The 27508-nt window shown below is 36.1% G+C and overlaps 5 protein-coding genes across 5 annotated transcripts; 1 reads left to right on the top strand and 4 right to left on the bottom strand.

Annotated features, from left to right (window-relative positions):
* Positions 1–389: 389 nt before the first annotated feature.
* LOC148215620 (olfactory receptor 6C4-like) lies at positions 390–1982 on the bottom strand. The gene is made up of 2 exons (XM_088143091.1): positions 1965–1982; positions 390–1349 (listed from the first exon to the last, which is right to left on the bottom strand). The coding sequence occupies exons 1-2, from the start codon at positions 1980–1982 to the stop codon at positions 390–392; spliced, it is 978 nt and encodes a 325-aa protein (XP_087999217.1).
* A 2292-nt stretch (positions 1983–4274) lies between these two features.
* On the bottom strand, positions 4275–6116 carry LOC148215619 (olfactory receptor 8G50-like). Its single transcript, XM_088143090.1, has 2 exons — positions 6099–6116; positions 4275–5234 (listed from the first exon to the last, which is right to left on the bottom strand). The coding sequence occupies exons 1-2, from the start codon at positions 6114–6116 to the stop codon at positions 4275–4277; spliced, it is 978 nt and encodes a 325-aa protein (XP_087999216.1).
* A 3773-nt stretch (positions 6117–9889) lies between these two features.
* Positions 9890–11544, bottom strand: LOC148215618 (olfactory receptor 6C4-like). Its single transcript, XM_088143089.1, has 2 exons — positions 11527–11544; positions 9890–10837 (listed from the first exon to the last, which is right to left on the bottom strand). The coding sequence occupies exons 1-2, from the start codon at positions 11542–11544 to the stop codon at positions 9890–9892; spliced, it is 966 nt and encodes a 321-aa protein (XP_087999215.1).
* Positions 11545–17267: 5723 nt separating this feature from the next.
* LOC103055259 (vomeronasal type-2 receptor 26-like) lies at positions 17268–22415 on the top strand. The gene is made up of 4 exons (XM_007442983.2): positions 17268–17558; positions 18973–19830; positions 20761–20988; positions 22227–22415. Exons 1-4 carry the CDS (start codon positions 17268–17270, stop codon positions 22413–22415), a joined length of 1566 nt encoding a protein of 521 aa, XP_007443045.2.
* A 265-nt stretch (positions 22416–22680) lies between these two features.
* Positions 22681–27154, bottom strand: LOC107326576 (olfactory receptor 11L1-like). The gene is made up of 2 exons (XM_015890832.3): positions 26226–27154; positions 22681–22762 (listed from the first exon to the last, which is right to left on the bottom strand). Exons 1-2 carry the CDS (start codon positions 27152–27154, stop codon positions 22681–22683), a joined length of 1011 nt encoding a protein of 336 aa, XP_015746318.3.
* Positions 27155–27508: the final 354 nt, after the last annotated feature.

Here is a 27508-nt window from a genome sequence, read left to right as displayed (position 1 = left end):
AACATTTTTTCTGATTAACAAATATTATTAAACAAATAAAATTTCCTGGGCTTTATTATGCCTTTTAATAATGTTTGTTAGTTAGAAAAGGTTCGATCAGACTGATTCTGATATTTTGGCTAAGCAAGATCCGTAAGATAGTATTGAAAAATACAAAAAAAGTTAACATGCGAAGTGTGATGTTCATGACATTCTAAATAACTTAGTCCACAATGATACATATATTTCAATACAGATAAAACATTTATTTTTTTCTGTTGAAACATCTGTCTACAGAGCTGATCTTTAAGACAGAAGAACCGTCACTTAACAAATAAAAATCTTTCTAAATTATCAGAGGAAAATTATTTCATTTAAAAATATAAAACAGGAAAAATCATCTTATCTTTTTATATTTTTCTGAATTTCAACAAAATGTAACATAGTCTTCTCAAAGAATTCTTCACCTCTTTATTTCTTAAACTATATATAATAGGATTAAGAATGGGGGTTATAATGGTGTAGATCACAGAGAATGCTTTACGAAGTCCTTTCAGTTTATTGGTGTTTGGTACCACATAGATAGACATCAGTGTACCATAAAAAATAGTCACTACCAAGAGATGAGAAGAACAGGTAGAAAATGCCTTTTGTTTCCCCATAGTAGAAGGCATTCTCATTATGGCTGCAATGATGAATGTATAAGAGGTCAGGGTTAATATAGATGGTGGAAAAGTAAAAATTGAGCTTATAACATAAAGGAACAATTTGAAGGCATGAGTATCACCACAAAATAGTTCTATGATTGGAAAGGCATCACAAAAGAAATGATCAATTTTATTATCACATAAAGCTGACTGAGACATGATAAACTGGGTTACTGCAGTTGCCAGAAAACCACTCATCCAAGAGCTGGCAATCAGCCTGAAACACCTTCTGCCATTCATCATGGTGACATAATGGAGCGGTTTGCATATAGCTAAATAGCGATCATAGGACATTGCAGATAACAGGTAACATTCCACACCTACCAAAGAACCAAAAAAATAATATTGTGCAAAGCAGGCCTTGTACGAAATCATGTTGCTTCCAGTAATAAAGCTGGATAACATTCGTGGTAAGATGTTTGAGCTGCAGCAGGCCTCCAAGCATGACAGGCTCCCAAGGAAAAGATACATGGGGGTGTGGAGGTGTTGATCAAGGATAACCAGTAGAATAATGAGTAGGTTCCCAGCCATGGTCCCCATGTAGATGAGGAAGAAGAGTAGGAAGAGAGGAATCTGTAGGATTTTGTGGTTTCCAAATCCAAGCAGAATGAATTCATTGATGAATGTTTGATTTTTTAATTCTGTAGTTTCAAATAACTGCCCCTTAAAAATAAAATGGAAATCATATTGATATTTTTGTGTTCAATTTCAAATTATGTGATAATGGAAATTATAAGTATAGAAACTTGGTTATGTTTCCTTGAATTTTCCATTTCTATTTTCACTTCCACTTCCTTTTTATTATAGGCTTTTTTGCTAAAATTTTATTTTACAGGACCACCTATCTATTTATATTATACTGGGTGATACATTTACTGACAGCTTGGTCTCAAGTAAGTATGATTTTATTTTCTAAAAAAGGAAATCAAATCTATACTTGGCATAAAACAAGATGATGATGATGATGATGATGATGATGATGATGATGATGATGATATGAAAAAACATGGATTTTTAAAATATAAATAATCATTTGACTCAAATGTAGTGCTCTCATATTAGAATTTTCTGACTTAAAGCATGACATACTGATTTTTTCCCCCTTCCAGCTTAATTTTCAGTACCATTTATTAATACCTTGAGTCTTCAGATACATAACTGAATTTTTTTCCTAGCCTACTGTATGTAGACAGTACTTGCTGAAATCAGTCATTGATATAGACACATAAGAAGTATTCATTGATAACAACACTTTATAGGAACAAAAGAGCTAGGTACCTTCAATGGAATAGTCATGACAGATATAGAAAGGTGAACATCTGGAGCTGAGACAGAATTTCTTCAGAAATCATTCAGTTGTAGAGTGTCTTTAGTTATACTGCTTTGTCTTAACTTCACAGCATTCCTGATATTTGCAATTATGTCACTGCTTCTTTAATTTAATAGAATGAAGTGCTCAGTGAGAAAAAAACATCCATCATAGAAAGTGAAAGCTTTAAAGTTAGATGTGAATATGTTAGACACAGTACAGAAATATGGACATCTTCATTTCCAACTTAAAATCTCTTTCCCTATCATGTGAGAGAACTTGTAGCTGCGTTTATAAAGCCACAAAGATATTTCAAGTTCATTCTCACATTTGCTTTTATTTTATTTTATTATGAGACAAAGCACAAAGAAAGGAAACTTGTACTTGAAATAAATACAATACATATCTAAAAGGGAGGAGATATATCCCATAAAAGAAGATCTAATATTATTGAAACAGAGATTAGAACATGTTACTCAGACATCTATAAATAAAGACATTACCACTCCCTCTGGGGTAGTGGAAACTTGAACAGAGATTCAGTCTTAATCCTAGTATATTGCTTAATTTTATATTTATTTCATAGCTTTCTTACTAATAATGTGCTTGCACGAATGTCTGGATGTTTTTAATGTAAATTTATAATTGATGTTTCATGATGGTATTTTTTTTTTCCCAGAGAAGGAAGAAGCTCTTTTATTCCCAAGGCACATCATTATGGAAAAAGTGGGGTGAGGTAGGCTAGGGAGATGAGTATCTTCAAATTATCTTTTTATTATTATTATTATTTTTAATTTAGGGAATGTTTATTGTACAGTGTTCATCTATAAAATAATCCCATTTATTTTTTTTTATTTTTTTCATAATCTCTTTCCGATTTAGTCCAAACATATTTGGGAAAATCTGAGTTCAAGATTTCTGCCTGCACATCTACCAGTCCATGTGAATTTTCTATAATGTCAAAGAAATGGAATGGGCAATTTTGGGATAGCTAAGGACTGGATTTAATGTTTATGAAGGAGGTGGATTTAAAGATTTGGGTGCAGGGATGATATAAACTGGCCACAGCTCTGCCATGTAGTGGATATGGTTATGGTTTACTGGTTATTTTCCCTAGGGATTTGGGGTGGGGTGGGGCAGATTTTAGTGTTTTGAAATTTATATCTCTGAATTTTAGTTAGCTACATAGATGTCTTCTCCCATGTTATGCTCAAACAATTTTTATTTCTTAGATTCTGAGATTTCTTTATGCATATTTAATTAATTTGAACCTAGCTTTCAAACAAGGTTGACATCCCAATAAATTGACATTTAAAAATGTAAAACATTTTACAGTTGTTGTTTTTTATTAAAAACTTGCTTCATTTCTGTAGATATATCCAACATTCACCAAGGAAGAAATTCATTATGTAAAAAACTCAGAGCACAATTATTAAGAAATAAATTACCTAACCAATATTACTGTGAGAACCTAGTTGGTGTAGCGGTTAACGCATCAGGCTAGAAAACAGGAGACCATTATTTGTAGTCCCACCTTAGGCACAAAGCTAGCTGGGTGAGCTTGGGCCAGTCATTCTCTCTCAGACCTAGGAAGGAGGCAGTGGTAAACCACTTCTGAAATTGTGCCAAAAAAGCTGCAGGGACTTGTCCAGGCAGTTGCCAGGAGGCAGCAATGACTCGAGCCACACATACAAAGACACACACACATGCACACGCACACAGACATCATTGTATATATTTCAGGAGGAAAAATGTTTTAGTCCATAGTAGCCCAAAATCCAACGGAGTCATATATGTGTGTGTGTGGATATGTGTGGGTGTGCATGCATGTGTGTCTCTGTGTATTTCCAACTAATCAGTATTATTAAACAAAAGAAGATTTTGAATATAATGGTGAGCTGCAGTCCACAAAATATTATCCTTCATGATAAAAGTTGCTGCCAGACTCGTTTTGATGTTTGGTAAAGCCATACTAGTCAACTACATTTGAAAGATAATCATAAAGTTAAAATACCAAGTGCATTCTTTATGATTATTCCATATAAGCTAGCCCACAATAATCCATGTAACATTTTCAATGTGCAAAAAATTAAACATTTATTTTTTTCCACAAATTTACAGAGATTATTTTAAGTGAACAGTAATTTAATGCATGCATTCCTATCATAACAATCAGAACAAACATTTAAAAAGTATAGCATTTCAACAGTTGAATTTCATATTATAAAACAGGAAAAAAATACATCTGCTCCCATGTCTTTTTTTTTTTTTTTTTTTTTTTACATATATCTGAATCTGAACAAAAAATAACACAACCTTCTCAAAGCATCTTTCACCTCTTTGTTTCTCAGGCTGTATATAATAGGATTGAGCATGGGAGTCAAGATAGTATAAAAGAGAGAGAGGACTTTACGAAGCCCATTCAGATTATTGGCATTTGGTACCACATAGATACTCATCAGGGTGCCATAAAAACTAGTGACTACCAAGAGGTGAGAAGAACAGGTAGAAAATGCTTTCTGTTTCCCTGTAGTAGAAGGCATTCTCATTATGGATACAATGATGAAAATGTAAGAGGTTAGAGTTAATATAGATGGTGGAAATGTAAATATAGAACATAAAACATACAGGAATAGTTTGAAGGCATAAGTGTCACCACAAAATAATTCTATAATGGGGAAAGTATCACAAAAAAAATGATCAATTTTATTATCACATAAAGGTGACTGAGACATGATAAACTGGGTTACTGCAGTTGCCAGAAAACCACTCATCCAAGAGCTGGCAATCAGCCTGAAACACCTTCTGCCATTCATCATGGTGACATAATGGAGCGGTTTGCATATAGCTAAATAGCGATCATAGGACATTGCAGATAACAGGTAACATTCCACAGCTCCCAAAGAACCAAACAAATAATGTTGTACAAAGCAGGCCTTGAATGAAATCACGTTGCTTCCAGTAATAAAGCTGGATAACATACGTGGTAAGATATTTGAGCTGCAGCAGGCCTCCAAGCATGAAAGGCTCCCGAGGAAAAGATACATGGGGGTGTGGAGGTGTTGATCAAGGACAACCAGTAGAATGATTAGTAGGTTCCCAGCCATGGTCCCCATGTAGATGAGGAAGAAGAGCAGGAAGAGAGGAATCTGTAGGATTTTGTGGTTTCCAAATCCAAGCAGAATGAATTCATTGATAAATGTCTGATTATTTAATTCTGTAGTTTCAAATAACTGCCCCTGAGAAAAAAGCAATGTGGGAACTCATATTGATATTTTTGTCTTTGATATCAAAGTATGTGATAATGAAAGAAAAATATAAACCTCCCTTAGCCTGATTTCTCCTTCCTCAAATGTTCTATTTCTGCGATTGATACATTTATAATGTTGAATGTTTCCAATTCTTTTTTCTTTTCTTTTTTTTTGCTTTTACGAGCTGGGGGGTGGGGAATGTATATAATCCCAATGCAGATGGTGGAGGAAAAAAAAGCTATATTTGTTATAAATAAGATAACTAAGAAATTCCTTTCTTAGACATCCAGCAAATTAGATCAATCTCCCTGCCTGCCTGCCTGCCTGCCTGCCTGCCTGCCTGCCTGCCTATCTCTCTCTCTCTCTCTCTCTCTCTCACTCTCTCTCTCTCTCTCATAAGGTCATTTTTAATATTTTTCCCATTTCTGCAGGCTATAAGCATGCACAAGAAGCAGGTGAAATGTTGGAAATTTCATAATATATATATTTTTTTATTTAATGACTTCTTATTTTCCTTAGAGAGAAGATAAAATAAATGAATACTAAATGATATATGTATGAAATATCAAAGGAGAAGAAATATTGGTTCTTTAGATTAAGATGTAGCCTATGTGGGTTTTTTTTAAAAAAAATATTATTATTCCAATTACTTTCAGCCTCATAAAATTAGTACTGGGTTTCCAAAATTACAGCAAAATGACCCTACTGTCTTTCTGGAACTGACCTTGACCATTTCAATCTTAAGTTTCACATATAATTGTTTCCACTAATTGTGTCTGAAAGAAATCAATTATGCACACTTAAATTTTTTAACCATAGAATTTTGTAAGAAAATAGTAAAATGTAACATACCTTCATCAGTGTGGTCATGACTTATTTCTATAGGGAAATATTTCATCCTTAATTTCAAGAATTACCAATCAATTTCTTCTGTTACTCACCCCTACATTTCGTTTTATTACATTGGTTTTGCTAGACCAAATTAACAATAAATTGCAATTAAAATAGTGTTTTATTTAATGCAGAGCACTTCTCAAGTAAAAACAAAGCAAATCAAAAAACACCTCACCCATTATCAATATTTGAAATTTGAGAATTGTGCATTACCATGTTATCTTTAATGTCCAATTATGTTCATCTTTCTTTCCTCCTGAATAGCTTTCATAATATTTGGAAATATAGATCCAAACAGATACGTTTTGGATATAATTTTCATTTATAACTCTTGCTCCAGTTTCCTTACCATTATAGTTAATGCATTTGCTACTACTTGTACTCAGGGGAAAATTACTGGAGTGGGAGCAATTAACAACTAACTGCAATTGGTGACCTATTTGAGCAAAACACTATGCTTCATTCTATCTCAAAAAGTCTAAAAACTTGTGAGCCGAGGGAGAGATTTGCACCTGCTCTTCACACTCACAGATTGATGAGGGAGAAGGTTGGTCCTCCATGAGGTGCAGGACTTCAAGGAAAGAAATATGTGATTATGTATCTCATGAACATCTTCAACTTAATATATTGTTTGTTGTAATGGCCTTACAGAGATGTCTCTATGCCTTGAAGTAAAATGCATTACTCTGAATACAGAGCGCTTCCTCCTTGAACAAAAGTTCTTCTTCTTCTTCTTCTTCTTCTTCTTCTTCTTCTTCTTCTTCTTCTTCTTCTTCTTCTTCTTCTTCTTCTTCTTCTTCTTCTTCTTCTTCTTCTTCTTCTTCTTCTTCTTCTTCTTCTTCTTCTTCTTCTGTTAGATATCTACAGGAGGAAGGAAAAGGGAGGACATTTTGTTTTTGTTTTTGTTTAGACAGGCACTAGCAATATCCCAAGTATTTAGAATTGTTTAATTCACCTAGAATTATGGACATTTCTTGCAGGGCAGAGGGCCTCCCCAAATTCATACACAGCACTCAAAGTATATAACCACATCTGATTTGCAACTATGGATTTTGACATGTGCACTTATGAAATTACATCTTAAAGACACACACACACACACACACACACAAATGTATCCACAGAGTGGGATGAGGGAAGTGCTGAAATGTACAATGAAACATTGCAGTATACACTTTGCCTCTGACTTGGTTGCAACACTGCAATGTGATTATGAAGTGGCAAATTTGCATTGAGATGTCATGGTATATTTCACCATTTAGTATCATAACAGTTAGCAATTGGCATTTATGTTTGAATAGTGTATTTGATTTATGTAGGTAACAGAATAATTAGAACCACACATTCATTCACTTTTATTATGGTCACTGACCCATACTCCAGTTCATAAATTTAAGAGCCAATTCTAAGAACAATGCAATCTTCAATTAAATCAAGGTGATGTAACTGTTCATAGGCATCGAAGAAGTCATTTATTTAGGAGTATTCCATGAATGTTTTTCAACTTTCTAGTCTACAGTTGAGAGAGAATGGATGGCCCAAGTCATCCAGCCACCTTTGGGGCATAAGAGAGGACTAGAATATGGGGTATCCCTGTCCTGATCCAGTATCTTAACCCCTACACCACACTAGCTGTTTGGTTTATATAATAAACATCTACTATGGCATATTATGCATTATGCTATGGTTGTCAGCCTGACTATCAGCTTGAACAATACTGACATATTTTACCAGCCTTTGCCAAATGCAAACCCTGTAGAATGTTACAAAATGATTAACTGAATCCACTCCAAATTGGGGTTAAAATTAGTTCTTTTTATTCTTGTGTTATTTGGACAGAGAATAAAGCAAGTGTTTAATCAGTGTTTAATCAAAGTTGATTAATACATACAATTTCTCTAATTCCTTTAATATTTATTACAATAAAATATATGCTCATTAAAGACTATCAATAAATGTAAGTGCCCACCTAGGCTAACAACAGTATATCAATAAACAATTCTGCCCTACTAGGCTACCCAAGTTGCTGTAAATATTTCTGCCCAACAAGGCTACTCATTCACACAAAATACTTACATACACTCTCAACACAGTTGATCAGGCTGTGCTAGAGTGGGCTGGGAATCAGACTCAGGACATCCCCTGCTCCAACAAGAGTCGTCTCGCACTTCCAAATGGGCATGGTTTCCATCCTTTCTTTTATACCCAACTTGTTTACTTAGAATTCATCCAATTCATCATCCAGGTACGTTACATATCAGGAACGTTTCATGTCTGTTCAGTTAGGTAAGGCAACTTGTAGAATGGTGCCTCTCATCCCGTTATCTCAGAAATTCATGATGTTTCAGTTTATTCCTTACACCCACCAGCGTTCCAGCCCTATCAGTGTTGAGAATTCATTTGTGCCAGGTCTGGCATACATTCCAACATTCTTACATACCAGCAACGTGAGTTTCCTATTAAAGTTCATGAATAGGATAAACATGGCTGTTCTATGGCTATATGATTATATAGATTTATATATATATAAGGCTTAAATTCATTACAAGAACCAGAAATCACTGTTGATGAAACCCAGCTGACAAATGTAAACAGCTTCAAATATTTGGGAATATTCATCTCATGCAATGGTTAATTGGAAAAAGAAATTGATTCCTGGATCAGCAAGGCCAGCCAGGTACTTGGGTGGCTGCATACTAGAGTGCTTAATCAACACAACATCCATATCTCCACAAAGCTGAAAGTCTGCAGAGTTGTGGTTATCCTTCTCTTCTACATGGTTGTGAGTCCTGGACTCTGTACTGAAGGCGCATCAAACAAGTAGAGAAATTTGACATGTGCGCTCTCTGCTCCATTCTCAGCATTCTTTGGTAAGACTATGTCTCCAACCTGGAGGTCTGGGATAGTGCAGAGTCCACTAACATTGAGTCCCTGATTATCAGAGCCCAGATGTGGTTGGTGGGACATGTCATCATAATGTATGACCACCATTTGCCTCGCCAGTTGCTCTATAGAGTACTGGAGTCTGGGAAGAGACCTTGAGGTTGACCATGCAAGCACTACAAAGATGCTGGGAAAGAAACCCTGTGCCACTGTGACATCCAGTCAAGGGAACTAGAAGCTGTGGCTGCTGACAGAACCCACTGGTGAGCCCTGTGCTATGAAGCCTCTATAGGCTTTGAAGACAGGTGCCACCAAAAACTGATAGAAAACTGGAGCAGTGTCAAAGAATAATACCCACAGTGACTACAACAACGGACTTCCAGTGCCCCCATCACACTAGATTCTGCACTTCCAGACTGGGACTGCAGAACCACCTCTGTGTCCAAAGGTGAACTGCACAACAGTTTGTCTTCTTTAAACTTCTCTTATATTATATCTTATATATCTCACTAAATTTTCTCTATCTATTTCTAACTTTACTTCTCCCTCTCTCTAAGGAAGACTAGTAAGAATATTGTTGGGTAAAAAAAGAAAAAGAACCAAAACACAGACTTCCTGTTTTAGTAATCCTAAAGCCAAGAGTTCTGAATCTATTTCAACATGTTACAAATTGCAGTTAAATGCTTGCACAGTTTATAAAATGAATCCTAGTTAAAAATCATTTTGGATACACAAAAATTAATAATTTATCTTTACAAAGTTTCTTTAGAAAGGATGTCATAATTATAGAATGACAAACTCCTCTTGAAAACATTTACATGAAAATAACACATTCAACTCTTTTGATATCTGATTTTTCCATGAATTTAAAGAAAGAGGAATGACATACATTTTTTGAAGGCATCCTTCACCTCTTTATTTCTCAGGCTATATATAATAGGATTGAGCATGGGAGTCAAGATAGTATAAAAGAGAGAGAGGACTTTATGAAGCCCATTCAGTTTATTGGCGTTTGGTACCACATAAATACTCATCAGTGTACCATAAAAAATAGTGACTACCAAGAGATGAGAAGAACAGGTAGAAAATGCCTTCTGTTTCCCTATAGTAGAAGGCATTCTCACTATGGCTACAATGATGAAAGTATAAGAGGTTAGAGTTAATATAGATGGTGGAAACGTAAATATTGAGCTTAAAACATAAAGAAAGAGTTTTAAAGCATAAGTGTCCCCACAAAGTGATTCTATAAGTGGGAAAGTGTCACAAAAGAAATGATCAATTCTATTATTACAGAAAACTAACTTGGATATGATAATCAGTGTAACAGTGCTTGCTAGAAAACCACTAATCCAAGAGAAGGTGATCAGTCTGAAACACATTTTGCCATTCATCATGGTGACATAATGGAGTGGTTTGCATATCGCTAAATAGCGATCAAAAGACATTGCAGAAAGCAGGTAACATTCCACAGCTCCCAAAGAACCAAACAAATAATGTTGTGCAACGCAAGCCCTGAGTGAAATCATGTTGCTTCCAGTAAGAAAGCTGGATATTATTCGTGGTAAGATGTTAGAGCTGCAGCAGCTCTCCAAGCATGAAAGGTTCCCAAGGAAAAAATACATTGGGGTGTGGAGGTGTTGATCCAGGGCAACTAGTAGAATAATGAGTAAATTCCCAGTCATGGTCCCCATGTAGATGAGGAGGAACAAGAGGAAGAGAGGAATCTGTAGGGTTTTTTGGTTTCCAAATCCAAGCAGAATGAATTCATTGATGTATGTCTGATTTTTTAATTCTGTAGTTTCAGATAACTGCCCCTGAGAAAAACAATGTGAGAAATAATATTGATATTTTGTCTTTGATATCAAAATATGCGATAATGAAAGAAAAAGATAAACCCTCAGAAGCCTGACTTCTCTTTCCTCAAATGTTCTGTTGCCAATTCTCTCTATATCCCTCCCTCCCTCCCTCCCTCCCTCCCTCCCTCTCTTTTGCTTTTATGAATTGATAAGAAGTGTGTTTGCATTAAGCCCACTGCATATGGTGCAGAAAAAAGCTATATTTATTCTAAATATATTCTAAAGAACATATCTAAGAAATTTCTTTCTTAGACATCCAGCAAATGTTGGAAGTTTCATTAAAAAAAATAAATTTAATGACTTATTTTCCTTAGAGAGAAGATAAAATAAATGTATACAAAATAATATATGTATGAAATATGGAAGAAGAAGAAAAATTGGTCCTTTAGAGTAAGATGTAGCCTATGTAAGATGTAGCCTATATATATATTTAATTCAGCTATTTTAACCTGACAAAATTAGTATTGGATTTCCAAAATTAAAGCAAAAAAACCCTACGTTCTTTCTGGCACTGTCTTTGAACATTTCAATCTTGACTTTCACAGATACTTGTTTCTACCATCTGTGTCTGAAAGAATTCCATTATGCACACTTAATTTGTTTATAACCATAGAATTTTGCAAGAAAAAAAGTAAAATGTAACATACCTTCATCAGTGTAGTCATGACTTATTTATACAGGGAAATATTTCAACCTTAATTTCAAGAATCACCATTCAGTTTCTTCTGTTATTCACCCATAGAGTTGGTTTTATTACATTGGTTTTGCTAGATCAAATTAACAACAAATTGTGATTAAAATACTGTTTTGTTTATTTAATGCAGAGCACTTCTCAAGTAAAAACAAAGCAAATCAAAAAACACCTCATCTATTATAAATAGTTGAAATTTGAGAATTGCACATCACCATGTTATCTTTAATGTCCAGTTATGTTCATCTTTCTTTCCTCCTGAAAAGCTTTCATAACATTTGAAATATAGATCCAAACAGATTTTGGACATGATTTTCATTTATAAATTTTGTTCCAGTTTCCTTGGCATTATGGTTAATACACTTGCTATTACTTGTACTCAGGGGAAATTTACTGGTGAGGGAGAATTTAACAACAACTAAGTGTGGTTGGTGACCTATTTGAGCAAAACACTATGCTTCATTCTATCTCAAAAAGTCTAAAAACTTGTGAGCCTAGGGAGAGATTTGCATCAGATCTTCATTGTAACAGATTGATGTGGGAGAAGGTTGCCCCTCCATGACGTGCAGGACTCCAAGGAAAAATAATCTGTGATTATGTATCTCATGAACATCTTTAACTGCTCAATATAGCCTGAGTATCTTGTTGGTGTAATTGTCTTACATACATGACTCTATGCCTTGAACTAAAATTCATTACTTTGATTACAGAACGCTTCCTCTGTGAATGAAAGGACTTTCTTTCTTTCTTTCTTTCTTTCTTTCTTTCTTTCTTTCTTTCTTTCTTTCTTTCTTTCTTTCTTTCTTTCTTTCTTTCTTTCTTTCTTTCTTTCTTTCTTTCCTTTCTTTCTTTCTTTTTCTTTTCTCTCTCTCTCTCTCCCTCCCTCCCTCCCTCCCTCCCTTCCTTCCTTCCTTCCTTCCTTCCTTCCTTCCTTCCTTCCTTCCTTCCTTCCTTCCTTCCTTCCTTCCTTCCTTCCTTCTTTTTTGGTTGATATCTACAGGAGGAAGGAAAAGGGGGAACATTTTGGTTTTATCAGGCACATATTCTTCTAAGCAATATCCCAAGTATTTAGAATTAATTGATTCACCTAGAATTATGGACATTTCTTGCTGGGTGAGCTCCCCCCCCCCCCCCCATTATTATACAGCACTGGAAGAATATAGCCACTGTTGATTTGCAAGTATGGATTTTTATATGTGCTCTTATGAAACTATTTTTTAAACACACACATACATACATACAAATGTATCCACAGAGTGGGGTGAGGGAAGTGCTGAAATGTACAATGAAACATTGCGACATAAACTTTGCTTCTGACTTGCTTGCAATGTTGCAATACAAATATGAAGGGGCAAACCTGCAAGGAGATGTCATGCTATATTTCATCATTTAGTATCATAACAGTTAGGAACTGGCAGGTATGTTTGAACCATATCTTTATGTAGATAACAGAACAATTTGAACAATACATTCATTCAATTTATTATAGTCACTGACCTATATTCAAGCTGATAAATTTAAGAGCCAATAATAAGAACAATGCAATCTTCAATTAAAACAATGTAACATAACTGTTAATAGGCATGCAAGTACTTATTTATTTAGGAGCATTCCATGAATGTTTTTCAACTTTCCTGTCTAGGACTGGGAAAGAATGAATAGCCCAAGTCACCCAGCCACCTTTGGTGCATAAGAGAGGACTAGAATATGGGTTATTCCTGTCCTGATCCAGTATCTTAACCCCTACACCACATTAGCTGTTTGGTTTATATAATAAACATCTACTATGGTATATTATGCATTATGCTATGGTTGTCGGCCTGACTATCAGCATGAACAAGACTGAAGTATTTTACCAGCCCATGCCAAATACCAACCCTGTGGAACCAAAAATCACTGCTGATGACACCCAGCTGACAAATGTAAACAGCTTCAAATATTTTGGAATATTCATCTCATGCAATGGTTCATTAGACAAAGAAATGGACTCCTGGATCATCAAGCACAGCCAGGCACTGGGGTGGCTGCATGCCAGGTGCTTAATCCACACAACACCCATATCTCCACAAAGCTGAAAGTCTACAGAGTTGTGGCTATCCTTCTCTCCTACATGGATGTGAGTCCTGGACTCTGTACTGAAGGTGCATCAAACAAGTAGAGAACTTTGACATGTGCGCTCTCTGCTCCATTCTCAGCATTCTTTGGTAAGAGTATGTCTCCAACCTGGAGGTCTGGGATAGTACAGAGCCCACTAACATTGAGTCCCTGATTATCAGAGGCCAGATGCGGTTGGTGGGACATGTCATCATAATGTATGACCACCATTTGCCTCACCAGTTGCTCTATAGTATACTGGAATCTGGAAAGAGACCTCGAGGTTGACCATGCAAGCACTATAAAGAAACCCTATGCCACTGTGACACCCAGACAAGGGAACTAGAAGCTGTGGCTGCTGATAAAACCCACTGGTGAGCCCTGTGCTATGAAGCTTCCACAGGCTTTGAAGACAAGCGCCACCAAAAACTGATAGAAAACGATGAGTGGCATCACAGAATAATACTCACAGTTACTACAACAATGGACATCCAGTGCCCCCATTGCACTATACTCTGTGCTTCCAGACTGGGACTTCAGAGCCACCACCGAGTCCACAGATGAACCACACAGCAACATTTCTTCTTCAAACCCAAAGGACTACCATATTCCTTTTCTTGGATTGGGAGGGTCTGTTCACAGTCATTCATTCCCTGTCACCTTCAGATTGGACTACTGTAATGTGCTCTACATGGGGCTGCCCTTGAAGAATATCCAGAAATTTCAACTGGTGCAGAATGCGGCAATGTGGGTAGTTCTCTCCTAGAAGAGCACACGTTACACCTCTGCTTTCCAAGTTGCACTGGCTGCCAGTTTGCTACTGGGTCCAATTCAAGGTGCTGGTTTTGACCTTTAAAGTGCTTCATTGCATGAGGCCAGGTTACCTGCCTCTCCCCAATCACACCAGCCCATCCCATTAGAACTGGCAGGGAAGACAGGTTACGCATTCCATTGGCTGAGGACTTGAATTTGGTGGGTCCCTGGAGGCAGACCTTCTTTGCCGTGGTTCCCTCTTTGTGGACTTTCTCCTCCCTGAAGTTAGGTGTGCCCCTTCCCTGCTTTCGTTTAGGAGGTCCCTTAAGACCTGGTTGTGTCATCAGGCCTGAGTGTCTTTGGGAACCAGAGACATTCTTAGATGGCTCCACTGTAATTGATATTCTGCTGTCTCAATGGGGTTTGATCTCCTTCCTGAAATTCCTAACATGCCTACCGTTAGATTTTTAGTCACCACATCATCTCCTCACTATGGCCTTCGTTGAATGTTAGATGAATGATTCTGTTTTCTTCTTGTTCCTCCTCCACAAACTATTCCCATTATAGAGAAAATGCTACTCAGTACTCCTTAGTCCTGAGAGATACTGGGAAGTGGAGAAATTTAGAAAAAAATCACTAATGAAACATAGGTATTCCCTTTTTAAATTCTAGATGCAGACCCAATCTGCATGTGCTAAAAGTTGTAATTTTGAATACCATGGATGACTATGGAAAGAGAACCTATTTGCCACTATGAATCTACCTCCCATCCTAAAGGTATGGTTTTTAACAATTCAGGAGACAAAATTATTACAAAACAGAATACTCCATCCCTCGTAGAAGATATATGTAGTGTTTTTAATTGTCATTTTGAGCTGCCATTTATAATTAATAATTAATTCAATAGTTGAGAACATATTTCTATTGTGTTTCTTTAATCCCTTGGGCAACTTGGAATCTGCTTTGTTTGGCTAGTGTTCTTTAATTAGAAAGGTACAATACTGTTTTATGGTAATGTTTGATAGAATTGATAGATTGATGGAAGTTTTAAGCATGCATGATAAAAGGGTTTTCTTTTGTTTTTTGTGGAGGCAAAAACATTAGAAATGAGGTCTAACTTCCACGAACTGCATCCCATAGCTTGAGAATTATGCAGGAAAAAAGTTCTCCGGCAAGGCTAGCAGTGGTCCTCTGAGAGTTGGGACATGTTTAAGATGGTGTTTTCTATTGATCCAATTGCTAGTTGTTTTCCTAATGAGTAACTCAGTCCTTCAGCTAGTAAGACAATTATTTTGTTTAGCGTATATAAGTTAATTTATTGCCGTATGTGGTTCTTATACATCAAGTGCCAACTAATGTAGTTCTGTTGATTCTGGTATCCTGCACTAGTTAGTAGGCAATCTGCCAGCATCACTAGTTCAAGGTTCTGGAAACTCTTAAACTATACAAACCCCAAGTATGCTATATTGCAGTAATGAATCTGTGGTGTCATCTGGATCTGCCCTGTAGTACCTCTCTACTTTTCCTGATAGAAAGTAATGAAAACTCTCCCCCTTCCCCCATGAAGTCAGTACATCTGGCACTCTAATTATGCATTGCCATTTGGACCCCTACAATTATTGAAATCACAGTGATTTATTTAAATGTTTGCTATGTCCCTGTAGATGAACAAACATTGCTTGCAAATCAGATTTGTTGAATTATGTGGATTCACCACAATAACTATTTCGCTTTTGTATATAACCTAAGAGATTCACAATTAGGACTAAAGCAATGGAAGAGAAGACTGTTGTATGTCTGATATTTGTCAGATGGCTTTATGGAGATCAGACTGGTTTGCATAGGATGACAATTGAATTAAATATTGCTTCTACTGAACAATGCTACTGCTTAAAAAAATGATATGTGAAAGTAAAAATGCTGCCAAACATCTCAACAGTAATACAGCATTCCTTCCAGATTAAATCTCTTGGATATTAACTATAACTGGTTAACATACCTTGCGTGTTCAAATAATGAATGTGCTTCTCTTTCTTTTGGTACTTTTACCATCTGATACTATCTCCAGGCATCTGGCAATTAGTTATGATGCAGACAATCACCGTATGATCCTCCCTGAATATTATTTGATGGGGGACTATATTTTTGCTGGGATTTTTTCTATGCATTCTGCTTTTTTTGGTGTGGGAACTTTTGAAAAACCTCCTTTGTTGTTTAATTTGATTAGACAGAGGTAAGGATTATTATCATTTTTTTTTCCTTTGTAAAATATGAAAGTTTTCCCTCCCAGAAAGTCATTTTAAAGAATTAGAGTTTGTCACAAGTACATAATCTCAATTCACAATCATTTTCATAAGCATGACATTTTTCCAAACCGGACTTTCTGCTCTAACATATGAATTCAGGAAAAAGCAATCTTTTGATTCAGGCTAAACTGAGCAAACTTCAGCCAATTTAGCATAAAACCTCTATGATGAAAGAAGAGTTTAGTCTTCAAATTGGTTGAACAGGACTCTCATTTTGAAGCTTTGAGGATCTTGGTTTAGGTCACAAGATTAATGTCTGATAATAATCAGAGTAAAGTGACAGAGATATAGTGTATTTACTGAAGTGAGATCTTTAATACCAACATTCCAGCCTTTATATTTCCAGAGCCTGGAATAACTCAGTGATAATGAAAACATAGATGTTGTGCGTGCTCAAAAAGTTTTCCTACCTGAAGCCAAATCAAGATAAACTGATTGTCACTGAGGAATTGTACCACCTCAGGAAAAAATTTTTTCAGTTTCTTATTAATAAAAATATTACTTTCAATAATATTTAAGATCTTCGTACAATTCAACTTTCAGGATGCAACCAAAGAATTATCAGCATATCTTGGCTGCTGTGTTTGCTGTTAATGAGATCAACAAAAATCCTAGGCTTCTATCAAATATCACTCTGGGTTTCCGCCTAGTGGACAACTATTACATGGGAATTCTGAATTATTTGTATACATTACAGCTGCTTACAACACGAAAAAGAGGAAGCTATAATTATAGATGTGACACACAAGAGCAGCTTTTGGCCATTGTTGGGGGACTTGGCTCTGAAAATTCCATCCAAATTTCAAATATTATAGGCATCTACAAGATACCACAGGTATGAATCTTCTGAGAGATAAGTTGTGTCACCTTCTGTGGATATTCAGCTGACAACTGATGCTACATGAAATTATAGTTAGATTAGCAGTGTTTTCTTCTTACATATTCTCTTAATTTTGCTCATTTGGACTTCTAGCCTTTGGCTGCAAATAACATAATCTGATGCTTACAATAATGTAAACCTCACAAAGATATAAGAAACAGGTGCAAATGTATAACAATTATTTCAGGGATATTAAAGACTATCATTATCAAGGGTAATTGATTTCTACTGGTGTTTTGATTGGCTTTAATAATGTCCATAATCTTGCCTATGCACAATTCAATGGATTTTTATTTTTATTGTGACAACATGTCGCATAATGTGTCCTTTGCATATAGCTATGTCAGTGATCAAAAGTTAATACTTTTATTTTACAAATGGAGATGTATTTAATTTATGTTTAATCTCTCCCTATGGATAGTGCAATGATGATAGAAGAAAAATTCATAAGCTTATTGTCTATTGCAACATTTTGTTTATGGCTTTGTGTGGGAGGGGGGGAGAACCTTTCAATAACTTGCTTATAGCATTAGTGACAGTGTCAAAAGTCCGTGAAATAGCATTCCTATGGCAGTTTTCAAATGTTATTTCATGTAAAATTAGAATGAAAGCTAGAAGTGTATTTACTCATATACAGAGAATAACTGTCAGCGAAGGATGACTAGATAGAGAATTCTAACCAAATAGTTTCTAGAACTTCTCCAGAGCAAGTTAAGGCATTTTAGACCATTTTGATTAGTATGAGTATTTTCACAAATCCATCCATGGGTAATTACTTTTTCTACATTATTTGTTCTGGTTGTACGTAACAAATTGCAGAAGCAGTTATACTGATTTTATTTTACTTTCTCTATAAAAATTATTCACAGCCTCATTTTCATCCTCGATAAAACCTCTGAGACAAAAACATTTGGAGGAATTTCCCTAACCACCTCACAGAATTAAAAAAAAAAAAAAAGGAAAAAACATCTGTGAAATAGTTTTCTTTCTCCAATTTCTCAGAAAGTCTTTCTCAAAACTTAGTGAAAAAAAGCTAGTACAATATTTTCTTTCTTTGTTCTGAAAAAATTGGTTTGGTTCTAGATTGTAATAGCTGATATGCTTTTGCTACCCCGTAAGGCATGGATTTTCCTTACTAGCTTATCTATATATTTAGATCTAATTTTTTAATTGCTATGGCGTTCATGCAGAGAAGGTAATCCATGGTATTATATAACGTGTTGTAATTTCATAAGCAAGTTAATTCCTAAATTCAGCCATTTAAAAAAAAAAAAAAAGCAGATTTCTCAGGCTGAGAGTCTTTGCTTCCAGTGAAGACAGCAGATAGAAATTTCACTATGACTCAGCTTACTCCTATCTTTTCCTCTAGATCAGTTATGGTTCTTTTGAACCTGTGCTGAGTGATAAAATCCAGTTCCCATTCTTCTATCGGATGATCCCTAGTGAATCATTACAATTCCAAGGAATAATTCAGTTACTTCTTCATTTCTCGTGGAAGTGGATAGGCATAATGGCACCAGATAATAATGGGGGAGAAATGTTTTTGAGCTTCCTGGTCACATTGCTCCCAAAACATGATATTTGTGTGTCATTCACTCAGGCTTTGGCATCAAAAACTGCCTCTCCAACAGAAATTAAAACTGAATTAGATAAAATTGAGAATGCATACTCTCAAACCAGCGCCAATGTGGTAGTTGTAAGTGGGGATTCCCGGGACCTCCTCATGTTCACAATATGGATGGATTGCAATGTCTATTACAGAAAAGAAGCTTTCATAAGGAAAGTTTTGATCATGACTGCTCAGTGGGATTTCACTGCTGTCAATTCCAGGGGGCTCTGGTTTCTGAAACCTTTCCATGGTGCTTTGTCTTTCACAATTCACACCAACACTGTGCCAGGATTCCAAGATTTTCTTCACTCGCTGGATTCTCTACACCCTAAAGGTGATATCTTCATCAAGGAATTTTGTAACTTTGCATTTAGACAGGGCTCCTATAATGAAGATCTGGACTTTGAGAAAGATCAGATAAGCTGCAGAGGAAAAGGAAAGATGGAGTCCTTGCCAGCAGCTGTTTTTGAAAGGGTCATGTCAGGCCAAAGCTACAGTACCTACAATTCTGTACATATGGTAGCCCAAGCTTACCATGAAATGCATTCTTATAGTTCCAAGCACAGACAACTAGAAACACGTGATGGGTCAAGGTTTCTGAATATTCAACAGTGGCAGGTATTTTCTCCAATGCCGACATTTTATAGATGTTGTTATGAAACCAGATAACTGACTCAATTATCCCCCCCCCCAAAAAAAGATCTTCAGATATCAGTATCTTTGTGTATTCCAAGGAGGAACATAGGAAATAGGTGCATTTTTGGAGAATATGGGCAGAATAGGCAAGTTTGCTTTTTTTTTTTTTAAAAATCATTTAAAGGAGTTCAGCATAATTTGGTTAAATGTTTACTTCCAAATGCTCTAGGCTCCTTCTAAATTAATGTTACAATTCTCTGATTTTTAATTAGTGAGCCATAATAATAATAGCCCAAGCAAAAAATGACTGTTGTTTTCATGTCTAATTTAAGTAATATAATTCCTTTAACTCTTTCATAAATCCAATTTTGTAAAAAAAAACAGAACAATCTTTCTCTACCCCAAATCAGCTTTTATGATAAGATATGCACACTTTCAAATTATCAGTCTGTTGTTGATGGAGCAACCACAATAACTTTAAAGTCTGAACACTGAAATTATTTTTCTAGAGGTTCCTGTGAGGACTTTGTCAAGTCCATCAGAAACTCCGTATCTGCCAAATCTACTACCTGAGACTATTTTGATGCCCTTTTAAAGTCTACTTTGATTAAGTTTTGAGAACAATCAGGATTTTAAAATGTACTTAAGGATTCACCATTTTTTATTCATATTGCATCTGCTGTCAGTCTTTCTTCTGAAGTCTTCAAAAAGTCACATATTGACATATTTGTCCTACTGTATTCCTCACAATAGTTCCATGATGTGTGTGAAACATGAGCAGTTATATTACTGTAATTAGTAATACTATTATTATATCATTTGGTCATTAATTGCAAGAATATTATTTTGTAGATCATGGAAAAAATATCCTTCATAGTTCAGTTAAACCTAAGTCAATCTGTATTCATCTAGCTTCATCATGTTTTAAAAACCATTGGATTTAACAATAGTGCTGGGGATGAAATATATTTTAATGAGGACCAAGAATCTATGGATGGTTATGACATTGTGAATTGCATCGTCTTCCCAAATGAGTCTTTTTCTCAGGTAAAAGTTGGAAGGGTGGAGCGACAGAGTCAGAAAAGCCAGGCTTTCACACTTAAAGATGATGCAGTCGTATGGAATAGCTGGTTCAATCAGGTGAGACATTTTAGTTCTCCTTTTAGTTCAAATACTAAATTTTAATTCTATCATTATTTCACATGGGTGCAAAAATAAGCTGTCTTTCCTGTACAAATGCTGGAAAATACTATCCTTCTGCCTGTGAAACTAAGTTTTGTTCCTTGTCAAAATATCAAGATAATCTTTTTCAAGATAAAAAAGATCCTTCAAAATATGTGAAGTTGCTTCTGTAGTTCCTCCAGGAGATTCTTAAAATAGCTGTGTCTTTTCCTCTAAAGCAGCTGTGCAATTCAGGAAAATAATGTATTTGGTTATTTTCTAAGAGGTGAAACTGAAACTCCCCCCCCCCTTTCTTTTTCATTTTCTTTTTCCTACTTCCTCCCTTCATGCCTTCCACAAACAGGGCAATATGAGGTCCCAATAGGAGCTGTAAGAGAGAACTAGTGTGGAATCAACCAGCCATTTAGAAAATATAAATACAAAAGAGACTATTGTCAGTCTGCTATAATGCATTTCATAATTAAGCAATATGCTTTTCATTCATACTCCTGAAATGGCCCCGATACGCAACGGATTCTTCTCACTGCTCTCTGTGTTGGCTGGCCAAGGTCCCTGAGCTGAAGCAACCTCACTGAATTGTTGAGAAGTAAAAATGGTGTGGGTACAATATAAGTTTCCTTGTGGAAACTAACTGGAAATGTAGCTCGTGAAAGCAACAGGTAAATCATCAGTTAATACATTTATCTCCATTGACATTCATCCAAGTGTTGGGGGAGGCAATGCTGAAAGAGGCCTCCATACCTTCTCATTCTGAGGGTAATGAATCAGAAAAATCAGTTGGATAACTCAGGTGGTGATTGTATCCATGCTGCCAATCTCCTAAAGATGGCATAGAAGAAGTTGTGCCATGATTTGGTTCTTGTTTTCTTATTACAATGTATACCAAGATTTTGACTGAATATATTTAATGTAACTCTAAAAATGATACATCTCAGACATATTTCCTCACAAATCTCCCAGAACTTAAAGTGAAAAGTATCCATGATGCAATGATTCCAGTAGTCATATGAAACACTGTGTAAATGATTAACTGTGTGGGGAGAGGACTATGGAATGAAGTAAAGGAGAAATGGTATATTAGCTCTATATAAATGAATAAGTACATCTGAGTTTTAGCTATCTGGAATCTGGGTTTGAGATAAAAAAAAATGAGAAGACTCTTTAACTAAAGATAACAGTTTACTTTTTCTGTTTAGACATCACCCCGTTCATCCTGCACTGAGAATTGTCAGTCTGGATACAATAAACAACTTCGAGAGGGTGAACCAATTTGCTGCTATGATTGCCTTCCATGCCCTGAAGGCATGATTTCTAACACAACAGGTAGTTATGGAAACAAGATATGGAAAGTTCTCACAATTAGGGATAGAGCAAAACATGCTTAGATATACAGAGACACCTCTCACACTGAGCAAAAGGAATGGATGATTCTTAGAGATCAGATGGGACACCCTAGCTTCATTACAACATGTGTTGGTTTATTTGTTTTATTTCCTTTATTTTTTTTCCTTAGATTTCTATTACCTGTTTCTCTAGGAGTTCAACACAGACTTCCCTCCATTTTTTCCCACTGCAGCAAGCCTGTGAGATAGGAGAAGCTGAGAGATCATGAGTAGTCAAAAAACGTTGGTTCTGTAATTGTGGGTGGACTTAAACCTGTATCTTCATCTGTCCTAGTATAGCAGCTATCCACTGCAGTTTACTGACTCTCTTTAAATGATTGTTCTGAAGTATTAAAGTTACATTTAAAGATTTTGAAAGGTCTATTAGCATATAACCCTACTTTGCACTTTTGGTTAGAATTCTGATTTTAGAACGCATATGGCAGAACTGAGATTTGAAATTGAGATATTATTGTATTTACTATTTGCAGTACATTTAATTTCAACAAAATAACAATTACAAGGAATCTGGAATCATACTCTTTGCAATCCTCCATGTCTATATCTGTGTGAGACAGAAACAGAGAAATGATTTTATATACTGTGTTCTCTCTCTCTCTTTCTCCTTTCCTCCCTCTTTTCCTAGATGCAGAATATTGCAACCAATGTCTAGATAATGAGCATTCCAGCCAAGGACAAGATCAATGTATTCCAAAATCTATAGACTTTCTGTCTTATACTGAAACTTTGGGAACTCTGCTAGCTTCCTCTTCTCTCATTATGTCTTTCATCACAGTTCTGATACTGATCATTTTTATTAAATATAGGGATACTCCACTTGTCAAAGCCAACAACCGGGACCTCACCTATGCCCTCCTTTTCTTGCTCCTGCTTTGTTTCCTCTGTGCCTTGCTCTTTATTGGCAAGCCTAGGAGAGTGACCTGCCTTTTCCAACAAATAATATTTGGCCTCATCTTCTCCGCTGCCATTTCCTCTGTATTGGCCAAAACCATCACAGTAGTTTTAGCTTTCAAAGCTATACAACCAGGAACCAACATGAGAACCTGGCTGAGGAAAAGAGTAGTTAACTCGATTATGCTTCTCTGCTGCCTTGGCCAGTTTGGACTCTGTGTTGTCTGGCTAGCAGTAAGTCCTCCCTTTCCAGATGTGGACATGACATCCCAGAGCACAAAGATCACAGCTCAGTGTAATGAAGGATCGGTTGCCATGTTTTATTGTGTCCTTAGCTATATGGGCTTCTTAGCCATTGCTAGTTTTGTTGTAGCTTCCTTTGCAAGGAACCTGCCTGATAGCTTTAATGAGGCCAAATTTATTACATTCAGCTTGTTGGTGTTCTGTAGTGTTTGGGTCTCCTTTGTACCCACTTACGTAAGCACCAAAGGGAAATACATGGTTGCTGTAGAAATCTTTTGCATCCTAGCCTCTGGGGCAGGATTACTCTGTTGCATCTTTTTTCCAAAGTGTTATATTATAATTGTGAAACCTGGACTTAATTGCAAAGATCATTTGATAAGAAAACTTAATTAAACTAGATCTTGTCATATTTTCTTTATTTTGCTCTTCTTACCCACCTGTAATTATTTTGGCGTTCACTATTTATCTTGCATTTCATGAAATATCTGTAAACCTTCTTCATTAGCTTACTGTTGAAAACAACCTATATTCATATATTTTAAATAAAGCAATGAATTATGAAACCACAAGAGTTGCATAGTCAACTTGCAATATGTTACTAGCTGAAATTGTAAAGAAGACTTATCTGGCACCCTACCTTATTGACTCAAATGCAACCATGGTAACTTATGTTAACGAGACTTGAAATGATAATGTAAATTTGAGTACAAGTAGTCCTCACTTACCAACCACAATTGGGACAGACAACTCTGTCATTACGTGATGCGGTTGTAAAGTGAAATATCACATGACCATGCCCAATTTACAATGGTACTTCCAGCTGCGTTCATTACCGAATCACACAAGGTCATTAAGCAGAATGTCATGTGACCAGGGATTGCAACATCCTGCTGGCTTTACCATTGATTTTCCTTGTCAGAAGCCAACTGTGAAGGTCATAAATGGTGATCATGTGACCCTGGGACGCTGCCACTATTGTAAATACATGTCAGTTGCCAAATGTTGGAATTGTGATTGCTGACAGTGGGGGCACAGGGATAACCGCAACTTCAAGGACTGGACATAAGTCTCCTTTTTCAGCACTGTTGTAACTTTGAACAAGTGGTTGGTAAGCGAGCACTACCTGTATCATCAGGCTAAAGATATATTTGTCACCTCAAACTAGTGGATTACCTCCTCCAACATTTAAATGTTAAATAATAGTGTTTTACTTAAATGTTAAATAATAATGAGGAGATAGCTGAGCCCTGGGGCACCCCATGCTAGAGCACCCAACAGCCAAGCCATTCCTCCATTCTCCCCACTCCCCATACATACAGTATACATACTGCTGATGGAACTGACTACTGAAGTAGAAACAGAATCACTGCAAGACAGTGCCTCCAATTCCCACAGAGAATCCAACAGGATCTCACAATGAGTGGTAACAAAATTTGCTGAATGTTCTAACAGATTATAAATGTAGTAGAAAATCTGATAAATACATCACAGAGTATGCAGACACCACATGAGCATAAAAATTTATGATGAACCCATCGTCTTCCACCAGATATTAGATTTCCTTACCTTTAAATAGCTTTCATGGGGGGGGGGGAGGGGAGTAGCTGGAGCCACTGAACTACAAGTTCTCCCTGCATGATTTATTCACAGAAGAGAGAGAACTGGAGCTAGAGAATCTTATTTTGATGGTAGTGCCACTCTGTAGCAAAGTATGTATGGAACAATAGAAATTTGGTTTTAGACTCTTTATTAATAAAAGAGTTTTTTTTTTTCATTTTATTGTATAGATTTCTTGAAAAAAATAAAGAAAAAATTCATTACAATTTCTGTTATTTCCTATAAGTTATATGGGTATTATTATTTTTGTCAGCTGGGGTGGTGAGCACTGATAATTTCATTGTATTCTCGGTATCTTCTCTGTTCAGGGTTCAACAGAAGTAAAGATGTTCCCAGATGGGATTCAAATTGCTTTGCAAGAGACAGAGGGGGTGGTAATGCTAGCAAAGTGGAACTGGTCTTAGTAAATCATCACTCAGGATTACGGACACAAAATATTTTGATTATTAGTACAGAATTATTATTTTATTATTATTGTTTGCAAAAATAAGCAAGCCCAAACCCTTGGTCAATGAATCAGCAGGGCTCAAGTAAATGAGACTATACCTTTCTCTATTTTACATCTTTTCATCACCAATTTTAAGTTCACTAAGTATCAGACTGATCCCTTAAGACAATTACCAGCAAGGAAACTCATAAATTTTGGGAACGTTATGTGAGTAGATGAGGTATTAGAAAGAAGTATATCAGGCAAGGTTGAGGGAACGGAGGAAAAGTCATGGATAAAATGAATGAGTGGCCCCAGAGATATAACTGGAAAATGCTATAAGTCAAGAGGGCCAGCATTTGTCCATCAAGAGTTAAACCAAATTCAGTAGCACTTAATTAACTACAGTAATTAAGGACAGCAAACAAGTTCTGGTGAAAAAGCTATTCTGTAATCTTCAGCTGTAGATACTGTTACTAAACTGGAAGTTGTATCACTTTGTGATGGCATTACAATACACCACTTTTATGTTTGTCACACCATTAAAAGAAAAAGAACGATAGTATGAGGAGCAGGAAGTAGGAAAGATTGTTGCTTACAGTCAACCAGAAAAATGTTTGATAGCTTTTCTCAAAGCTTGTTTGATATCTTTATTTCTTAGACTGTACACAAAAGGATTTACCAAGGGAGTCAAAACAGTGTAAAACACAGAGCAGATCTTATTAAGATCTCTAAGTGCTCTGTTTTTTGGCAACACGTATACTATCACTATAGTTCCATAAAAGAGTGTAACTACAGTGAGATGTGATGAGCAAGTAGAAAATGTTTTCTTCCTTCCTACAGTGGATGGAATCCTTAAAATGGTTTGTACAATGCAGCTGTAGGAGACAAGGATTAAAAGGAAAGGAAGCAATCCAAACAGAGCTGACAGAATAAATATCAGGAGCTGAATTTTCACAGTATTGCTACAGGATACTTGAAGTAGTGGTGTAAAGTCACAGAAGAAATGGTCAATTACATTAGGTCCACAAAATACTAACTGTTTTATTAAATAGGTTGGAACAGAGTTCACGAGAAACCCGATGATCCAAGAGCAACCTGCTAACCACAGACAGGTTTTCCTATCCATAATCATAACATAATACAATGGTTTGCATATTGCTAAATACCGATCATAAGACATGGCAGCAAGAAGGTAGCATTCCGCTGTAGCCAACCCCCCAAAGAAATATAACTGTGTGAAACAGGAATTTAGTGGCATCAACTGGTTTCCAGTGAGGAAGCTGTCCAGCATTCTGGGAAAAATAGTTGAAATGTAGCATGATTCTAAGCAAGACAAATTTATCAGGAATAAGTACATTGGAGTGTGAAGGCGCTGGTCAGCTACAATTAAGACAACAATAAGAAAGTTCCCTGACATGGTCACAAGATAGATCACTAGAAATACCAGAAAGAGAAGGATCTGAAACTCATAAATATTCCCAAATCCCAGGAGGATGAATTCTTTTACTACCGTTTGATTGTTTTCTTCTCTCTTATCCATGGGTTGTTCTGTATGGTACATCAGGGAGCTGCAGAACCTGTAGAAAAAAAGCCTTCCTTATTCAGAACTGATAAAAGGCCTAAAGTATTCAGTATAGAATTGTGAATATAGAGTATGGATGTGCAAGAATATACACACTTAAATAACAATAAGAGTGAAGTTCCTGTCAAGTAGTTGAGTGGTAATCTCCATTATATTCACCTGCTATACTCAGGAACTTGCCATTGTTTTTCTGGATGTTTTCTCACTTCTCATTCTAGCCTATAGTCCTGGAATTTCCTTGCTTTCTCATTAAAAAACAAAAAAACAAAAACCCTAATTAGACCCTTTGAGCCTCCAAGCTGGGAACTGATT

The sequence above is a fragment of the Python bivittatus genome, unplaced genomic scaffold, assembly GCF_059951505.1.
Source record: "Python bivittatus isolate LINGU-HERP-01145 unplaced genomic scaffold, Pbiv_v1 ctg000470_np1212, whole genome shotgun sequence".
Classification (NCBI taxonomy): domain Eukaryota; kingdom Metazoa; phylum Chordata; class Lepidosauria; order Squamata; family Pythonidae; genus Python; species Python bivittatus.
Note: the sequence above shows the minus strand (reverse complement) of the source record. Positions and strands in the feature narration are given on the sequence as shown.

Excerpts from the sequence above, each read along its gene's own strand:
- LOC103055259 (XM_007442983.2), top strand. The coding sequence starts at position 17,268 with ATGCAACCAAAGAATTATCAGCATATCTTGGCTGCTGTGTTTGCTGTT. Across the intron at positions 17,559-18,972 it reads GCATCTACAAGATACCACAG|ATCAGTTATGGTTCTTTTGA; the intron begins GTATGAATCTTC and ends CTTTTCCTCTAG. Across the intron at positions 19,831-20,760 it reads TGAATATTCAACAGTGGCAG|CTTCATCATGTTTTAAAAAC; the intron begins GTATTTTCTCCA and ends GTATTCATCTAG.
- LOC107326576 (XM_015890832.3), bottom strand. The coding sequence starts at position 27,154 with ATGGATAAGAGAGAAGAAAACAATCAAACGGTAGTAAAAGAATTCATC. Across the intron at positions 22,763-26,225 it reads TTGAGAAAAGCTATCAAACA|ACTTCAGAACAATCATTTAA; the intron begins TTTTTCTGGTTG and ends TGTAACTTTAAT.